A 9,170-nucleotide genomic window follows, 5' to 3' on the forward strand; every position below is an offset into this window, starting at 1 on the left:
ACAAGGCCAACATTCCCCTGGCCCATTGAAGTTTACACAAGCCATAAGTGGTTTCTGGTGAGACTGAAGGCAGAACAAAAATATTTCCCTTATTCATTTCTTTGCACAACCTTTTTTTCCCACCAAACTATTATGTAAATATGATGTGATGTAATGATGGCAAAACATTCAGGAACTTGTGCAAATTCTCAACAGTGTGGAGCGTCATTCTTCGTTCATGGTGGCGAAATCATTTCCTGTGGTTTGAAACTGTAGTGGTCTCAGACATGCATTTAAACAGTTCTAACGCCCTCATTCTGAATCAGAAACACTGAATATTCTGGTCTTGTTTGACAGTCTCAAAGTCAGGGGCTGACCAAGGAGAACTCATTCCATCTGTGTCCTTTGTGCCTTTGTGGTATCTGAGCAGGATTCCAACACAAACTTGTGTTGTCTGTACAGATAAATATTAGCATCTCACTGAGTTTCTCTCCCACTTATTCTTTGACTCTGTAAATGCAGTCTGGTAATATAAACACAGAGCAGCATGATGAATGTGCATAAGCACTTAGAGGAAACACCAGGAAAAGCTACAGCCAGAGACCATGCAGTATCCAGGAAAAAGAACACAGGTGTGGAAAAATCAGAGACGCTAAACTCATTTGCTTTCTGCTGCTTCACTTTTTCTCTGTTGTCTTTTGGAAGTTCAAATTATCTTAATTTCACCCCACCCCTCCGTCACACAGTTTATGTAGCCAAGGAGGACACAGAGGATTAAAAAAACATGATGGACTCTTCAGAAGAGGTAATTATTGCGAAAGTCGCCAGACGACACCAATTTCTTAACACAGCCAGGCTGAGAAATACAAAGAGAGTTTTGCGGTGCAAATAGTCTTAATTAGCTTTGTAGCAACTCATTTGGCAATGCCTTGAATGTAGCAGACGTTATTATAAAAAAGTTAGCCACTAAATCTTTAAATATAGCGCATAGAAGAATAAATCCTTCAGGTGGACATGCATGCACAGTTGTTGAGGTGTACAGAACTCAAGAATCAATCAAAATAATAAATCTTTATAATACATGTCAGTAGTATAAAGGTGGTGGGTTTGCGCGTGCATGTGTGACGTCATCACATGCACGCGCAAACCCACCCTGTAATCTGGTCATATGAGCGTGCATGTAACGTCGCGGGTGCCCGTTGGTACTCGCGATCGCCATCTAGTGGCCGAATGTGGTATTGCATCTAATCGTCGGTTGTTGCGCGCATACCGCGAACGTAATGACGTCGCGGTCGAACGTCGTCACACCGCGATCGCCATCTAGTGGTCGAATATGGGAGTGCATTTCGCGAACGTGGTGACGTATGTAGTGTGGGCGGCCGCTTCACCACTACAGGGGTCTGGTGCACTTGAGCGGAGGCGTATTCTCACAGATTTCATAGTACCTGTAGCACCCTTTTTACCACGTTGCGTTTTTCCGCAACAAAAGGCCATCTGGAGTTTGTCTTATGTTTTGGTGAAAAACAACTAGGGATCGTTTCTCAGCAGTGCCCTCTTTAGCCTTTTGTTTACTGCTATTTAGCCCTTTTTTTAGATGTTTTTTTAGCTAGTCTGGTAACTAGCTTGTTTCCACGTTTTTTCCACATCAAAAAGCCCTCTGGAGTTTCACTTTTTAATTCTTCTTGGTGCAAGCAACGCAGATTAGTTTTTTCATCGCTACCTACAAGTGGTAAGTAAAGCTTGTGTTTAAGAATGTTCAAAGCTATTTAATTCATTCAGTCATTCATGAATTAGCTAAAACTTTGATTGTGTGTTCGTAATGCTGGGGGTTGTACCACATGACGCTAGTGTTAAAAAAAAAAAAAAAAAAGTCGTGTTAGACCAGTAGCTAGCTTGTAAATGTGGGGTCTTTTGTTGTGAGTGTTAAATCGTCATAAAGGGGTTTGGTTTGTGGTGTTTAAAACCCCTTGTTTCAAGACGGGGTCTGCTCACTTTTTTACCTGCATTTTGTAGCTACGTGGCTAGCTAAAACTTTCCCTCGTTTTCTCAACAAAGTCCTCTGAAGAAAGAGGATTCGGTTCTACAGCAATGGCTGCATTTGGTGAGTATATTTAAAAAAAAAAAAAAGAAGCTTATTGTAAGGTATTTAATTCATTCAGACATTTGTGACTTAAAAACGTTTTTTTTTTTGTGTTATAATGTAGTTTGCATCATTAGGTGATCGTGCAAAGAGCTGGGATAACGTGGCTGTGTTAGTTGACGAAACTATTAAACCACAAGGTAAAAAACTTATAAATATATTATACACTACAGCATTAATTGATTTAGTACTGTGTTTTCATTCATTTTGTTTTTGTTTTTAAAAAAGCTCCGTGTAGCCCATTCCTACAGACCCCAACACGCCAGAACATTAAACCAAAGGCCACTCTAATAAGGAATAAGAACACAGCAAACAGGTATTTACGGTTTATTTATCTCTTTCAGTATGTAATATTTATTACTGTTTAATTTATCACTGTGTTTGTAGCCATCTAATATATATATATATATATATATATATATTCTTTGTCTAGACAATCAGCCCCTGAACAAAGGATCCGCAAGGGCGAGGGCTACTCGCTCTCCCATGTGGCTGAAATCAATCCTGTTGAAAGACCATGTGCTTCTATGCCCCTCTCTGTGAAAGCTGCTACGCCTAACGTTCGCCATCGTAAGCCTAAGAAGCAATTTATTGAGGTGAGTTTAAAAGGAAAGCAGTAAAATAGCGTGTTGTATTTAAAAAAAAAAAAAAAAAGATTTTTTTCTAATCTAATGCTAATTCCAGCCTGTGAAGCCATACACGACCGGTCTCCCGCCCAAAAGGAGAAGCCCTTCCTTTGTTCCAGACACGCCTTACCCAGACACTGTATCGGGTGTTCCTAACACCACTGCAGAGGTGAGAAACGCATTTGTAGCTAGCAGAATATATTTACATTGTGTTATAAAAGATTTTTAAATAAAATGTATATATTGTTAAAAAGGCTTTTTCCTTTGTTTTAGCAGCTAACGGCAAGCAAAGACTTGGAGTCCTTGCATCGGTCGTCGTCTAGTACACCAACGCCCTACCAGCCACCAAGTGTCTCCATTGAGAGGGAACAAAAGGATTCCCCTTTACAAAAGGCACCTGAAGAGTCCTTGCATTGGTCGTCGTCTAGTACACCAACGCCCTACCAGCCACCAAGTGTCACCATTGAGAGGGAACAAAAGACATCTGATGAGGTGTGTGTGTGTGTGCTTGTGTGTGCTTGTGTGTGTGTGTGTGTGCTTGTGTGTGTCTTTATTTAACCAAAAATATTTTGTTATACCTCTAGACAATCCATGCCATAGAAGTAGGCGAAGTATCCGAAGACACCGGACTAACAGCGACAGCCCCTACATCACGCCAAACAAATCGTGAAGCTACAGGCGAAGGGTCTGAAGACACAGAGCTAACAGCACCCGTCCCTACATCACGTCAGACAAATCGGGGAGCTACGGGAGAAGAGTCTGAAGACACTGGACTAACAGCAACACAGCTTACACCCCACCAACCGTGTCAGGCTGCTTTGCAGGAGGCCCCTGAATATAATGTAGGTGAATACCTCTTTAACTGTATCTATAGCACCGAGGAAGGCACCGATTATGTCAGCTGTATACCACACACCTCTGTTATAACTGTGGCAGATAAAAAGTGTAACAGCGCTAATAACGCCATAACCACTCCTGTAAATGTATTAGAGGTTAACGTTCCATTCCTTGATAAGCAAGCAGTACCTAATTATATTACTAACAATCGGTTTGAACAAGGTGGGGCACTAGGAGGTCCTGAGCAGTTAACATTACTTCAGAGTGCAGAGTTTTTTGAGTATTGCAGTCGCTGACCCTTATAAACAAATACAATCAGAATTAGCCGAATTACGAAAACAAAACAATGGTCTTATGAATAAATTAGATGTCTTGCAAACAGCTAACACACAATTGACCGGTTTGGTCACAGACTTTGGAACTGCGCTAGCCATTCAGGCCAGAGCTAACACGCATTTGGTTGATATGGTCACAGGCTTTGGTACAGCTATTGCCTCTCATGTCAGCTCTCTCAATTCAATGCTTGATCCTATGATAGTATGCCTTAAAAACACAATGAATATGACCCCGCAGTAAAAAAGTGTTAAAACAGTCTATAGTTTGTGCAAAATAAAAAAAAAATAAAAAAAAAAAATGTCATCCCCACCCAAAAAAACAAAAAAATCTGAACCCCTAGGGGAGTGTGATGCTCGTATTGATGAGGAACTAGAATGGCCGTGCAAGGACGATTACACAAGAGCAGTAAACAATCCTCAGGATTTTGCACGATTGTGTGCAATGCATGCAAAAATATTCGAAGCATGGGCCCGAACTATGCCTCGCTAGACCTAGTGAAAGCAACAGTGAGAAAACACACACATCAGATAGACCTGCTCCTGCACAGTTGTCACATAATGGTCCTTCAAGCGTATATTCCAGCAATACACAGGCCAATACAGACTCTATACAATCATCAAATACAGACCCCACAGGCATAGATCAGAGTAATAAGAGACCATCATGTTTTCCGAGTGTTCAGCCCTCAAAACGATCTTGTACAGATGAGCAGACTGGTCCCCAACCGTCCACAAGCGCTTATAGACCCCCTCCATCACCCTCAGAAAATCCTCAGGGTAGTGTGCAGTGTGGTGCGGGGCGGGTTTCTAAGGTAACATCTGAAATAGCATCCAGACAGATACCCCTTTTTAATGCTGCTGAATTTCGTCAAGATGTTGACTTGCGAAATATTGATTTGACGGATATTGGTAGTGTTCCTGAAAGGGTGTATAGCACCCTAACAGGTTTAATAGAGAGGGCGTTGGGTAATGCAACACAGGACAGTGTTTTAAATGTTGAGTTAAGTGGTCCCGCCGTAGATGTCCCTATCCAAACAATGTTGAATTCAAGCGATGGCTATAACACAGACACATTTCTGGAGCAAGTAGCACAGGCGATACAGAGTAACGATAATTCACTGACCGAAGACTCTTTAGAATTAATTGTGACAATAGCGCGCAATATGTCGGGAGGGAATGGTGGGGGACGTCGAAAACTAGGAAGCATTGGTTACGATCAAATATTGTCAGAAAAAGGTAATGCTTTGTATAATCCCAAGAATAACGCTGGTAACGACAATCTCTGCTTTTCTCTGCCTGGCACATTATGTAAACAGCAGATTGTCGCATGATGAGAAGATGAATTATGCCAAGCAGCTGCATAGTGATTTGGGTTTTGACTACACACATAAAGTTTCGTTCTCTGATGTTGACAGATTTCAGAAACATTTGAAAATGAAAATTGTGATATTCCATCATGTAGCTGGATGTAAAAAACCCACAATCTTCAAAACGCACGACAAACCCGATGTGAAAACAGCGTGGTTGTATTTGCATGACGAGCATTATTATCTCATCGTAAATAAAACGGCTTTTTTTTGGGGCGCCTTACGTTTATGAGGGTGTTACAAGACCTACCAGAACCCTCTGGGGCACCGTTGTAGTTGGGATTGTAATGTGTGTTACACTGCTTGTATACCTGACAAGACCATTAAATGCAGAGACTGTAGACGATATGCAAATCGCAACAGTGTTTTGAAAACCATAAAAACCCGATGGGAAACACGGGCTTATACCGTGCAATACAAACAAATATTAAGAGTCCTGTCACGCAACATATCGTGTGTCGAAAAAATCCACACAGCTGTAAAAACCTAAATGCCTACATTGTAGAGAGCCTTTAGGTGCTACTAAGCACTCTTGCTATATACAACCCGTAGAACGCAAAGAAAGTAGTGATAAGTATCTCTTTTACGATTTCAAAACACGTTATCAATGTGGGCGCATGAAGCTAATTTTGTATGCATTATGGATATGGACGGTCAAAAAAAAACTGCTACGAAACAACAAATTGCGTCGCATCATTCATTCAGAACTACAGACAGGAGAAATACAAAGGCTATACTTTTATAGCACACAATGCTTCAGGTTTTGACAGTTATATAGTTTTAGAGTATCTGGTGAGTCAGAAACTTTGTCCAACTATTACTATGCGCGGTTCTCTAGGGTGCTTCTGATGATCGATTCTACTTTCAATCAACGTTGGATCGATTCGCTCAGTTTTATCCCTATGGCTCTGTCTAAAACTCCGCAGCAATGGGGTTCTCAGATCTTCTCAAAGGATTCTTCCCCATGAATTTAACAAGCGAGAGAATGAGAATTATATTGGACCGTATCCTGCACCAGCTCTATATGGTTATGATGCTATGAGTGACACCTCTAAGAAAACGTTCATGGAGTGGTACGACACGGTCCGCGACACCCCTTTTGACTTTCGAAAAGAGATGCACAGCTATTGTGTTAACGATGTAACGGTTTTGATTAAAGCATGCAAAATATACAGAGAGGCCTTCCACGAGTGCACAGGCCTAGACCCGTTTGCATACGCTACATTGGCTTCCTCGTGTATGGGTGTATTTAAAACGCTGTTCCTTCCCAAAGACACTGTTGCTCTGACATACGAAGGTGCCTACATTAGGCAAAACAAGACATGTTCTGATGTTTCAATACAGTGGCTTGAGTATGTTGCAGACAGAGAGGGCCTTGACATACAACATGCTCTGAACAGAGGTGAAAAGTCATTCGGTCAGTTCTTTGTAGATGGCTATTGTGAAGACACACACACGTGTTATGAATTTAATGGCTGCTTCTTTCACGGCTGTGATAAGTGCTATGCGCCAGGTGAAGTCAATCCTCTCGCCAAAAACAAAAAAAAAACACAGGGTGAGCTGCGCTCGGAGTTCCATAACAGAGTGGCTGTTCTAAAAATAAGCATCAGCTGAAAGTTGTGGTGATGTGGGAATGTGATTGGAGACAGGCTGTGGACACTAACCCTGACGTTAAGGAGTTCATGTTAACATATGAAAACCAGGGCGCCTCAATCCACGAGAATCCCTCTTTGAGGCCGCACAAATGCAATGAAGCTGTACCACAAGGTAGAAAATGATGAAAAGATCAGATACTATGATTTCACAAGTTTGTACCCAACTGTTCAGTCCAAAAGAGATTATCCAATAGGACACCCCAAATAATACACAAGGATTTTGATGACATAAACGCATACTTTGGCATTGTGAAATGTACAGTAGCACCCCCCAGAGGCCTGTATCACCCTGTGTTGCCCTACCACTGTAACGGTAAACTGATGTTCCCCCTATGTGCAGCGTGTGCTGTTCAGATGAATCAAACAACACCTTGCACACATAACGATCAAGAACGGTGGTTGTCTGGCGTTTGGGTGACGTTTGAATTACAGAAAGCCGTAGAGAAAGGGTACAAGATTGTTTCCATTGCTGAAGTTTGGCATTTCCCAGAAAAAACTGATCAGCTTTTTAATGCCTATGTTAAAACATTTCTTAAACGTAAGCAGGAAGCTTCAGGATACCCTGGACATATCAAGACGGAAGACGAAAAACAAAAGTACATAGATGACTATTATGCACATGAAGGCATTCGCCTTGATCCGCCAAGATATGTTTTAACAAAGCTGTCAGGCATACAAATAAACTGCTTCTGAATAGTCTTTGGGGAAAATTCGCCATGCGAAATAATATGACTACTGCTGAGCTCATAACGGAACCATCCCGCTTCACACAGCTCATGTTCAGCGACACTTTTGATGTTCGCCAGTTCTCATTCATCTCACCAGAAGTAGCGATTGTCCAGTGGAGATACACAGATGGTGAAGCATCCAGAGTAAAAGATGTGAATGTTTTTATAGGAGCCATGACCACCGCCTACGCCGCATGGAGCTATATGATTTGTTGGATAAACTGCAGGAACGTATTTTATATGTGGATACTGACAGCATTTTGTTCACAAGCAGAGACGGCGAGTGGATCCCCCTCTAGGGCCTTATCTTGGCGATTTAACGGATGAACTAAATAGCGCCAAGTCTGTGGGGCTCCTAACGAAGATTATATAACGGAGTTTGTTTCCGGGGGTCCTAAATGCTATGCTTATAGGACTGCTCAAGGAAATACACAAGTTAAATGCAAGGGTGTGACCCTTAATGCCTCAAATGCCAAAGTGGTTACACATGAATCGTTAATTGGTCTTGTTCAATCCTTTGTGACCAACCAGCAGCATCCTAGCCGCCTGACCACAACAGCATTCACAATAAAGCGCGACAAAAACAGTTCCATCTCAAAAACGACACCTTGACAAGGAAAGTACAGGTTGTTTACAACAAACGACGTGTGCTCCAAGACTATACAACCGTCCCTTATGGCTACTAGGGATGTTTCAGGATTTGATGGTAGGCTTCAACACCCTTTTAGCCTCGTTATCAGTGGTCCTTCGAATTGTGGAAAAACATATTTTGTCAAAGACATTATTGAAAACATGTCCTCTGTTATTTCACAAAAATTGATAACATAGTATACATCTATTCATGCTGGCAACCAATATACGATCAATTGCTTAAAACGGTGAATATAAATTTTGTACAAGGTCTCCCGAATCGTTTCTGCGACGAGGCACTCTTGCCTACTACTAAGAATAATTTGCTCATTATAGACGATTTAATGAATCAAGCCTGTGATAATTTGGAAGTTCAAAAAGTTTTCACACAGTATGTCCATCACCGACGCCTTAGTTGTATATATTTAGTGCAGAATCTGTTTATTCAAGGTAAAGCTAGTCGTATAATCAGTTTGAACACCAACTATATGATTATTTTCAAAAATGCTAGAGATCAACATCAAATAAGCTTGCTGGCACGGCAAATGTTCCCCGGAAATTCTAAATATTTTTTAGAGGCTTTTAAAGACGCCACTAGTTACACCTTTGGCTATCTATTGATAGATTATAAATCCACAACCCCCGATATTTTAAGACTCAGAACAGCTCTGATATCCCCACAGCAGGTTGTATATGTTCCTAGAAAAAGGTGTAATAATGTCAAGTCGAATGGAGAGGAATTTTACATTGTTAGACATGCTACATAAGGCGCCACCCAGAGCGAGAGGTGTCATTGTGAGCTACGCTAGTCCAGACTTTATCAATGCGCTTTGTGAAATAGCTTTGAACGTCCTAAGAGGCCACATACCACTG

The 9,170-nt window shown here is 41.4% G+C and overlaps 1 protein-coding gene across 1 annotated transcript; it reads left to right on the forward strand.

Moving 5' to 3' along the window:
- The first annotated feature begins 1,307 nt into the window (after positions 1 to 1,307).
- Positions 1,308 to 3,887, forward strand: LOC114553531 (mucin-5AC-like). The gene is made up of 8 exons (XM_028574737.1): positions 1,308 to 1,708; positions 2,035 to 2,080; positions 2,197 to 2,259; positions 2,348 to 2,435; positions 2,553 to 2,715; positions 2,804 to 2,914; positions 3,019 to 3,237; positions 3,330 to 3,887. The coding sequence occupies exons 2-8, from the start codon at positions 2,068 to 2,070 to the stop codon at positions 3,876 to 3,878; spliced, it is 1,206 nt and encodes a 401-aa protein (XP_028430538.1). The 5' UTR covers positions 1,308 to 1,708; positions 2,035 to 2,067; the 3' UTR covers positions 3,879 to 3,887.
- Positions 3,888 to 9,170: the final 5,283 nt, after the last annotated feature.

Source organism: Perca flavescens, chromosome 4 (genome assembly GCF_004354835.1).
Source record: "Perca flavescens isolate YP-PL-M2 chromosome 4, PFLA_1.0, whole genome shotgun sequence".
Lineage (NCBI taxonomy): Eukaryota > Metazoa > Chordata > Actinopteri > Perciformes > Percidae > Perca > Perca flavescens.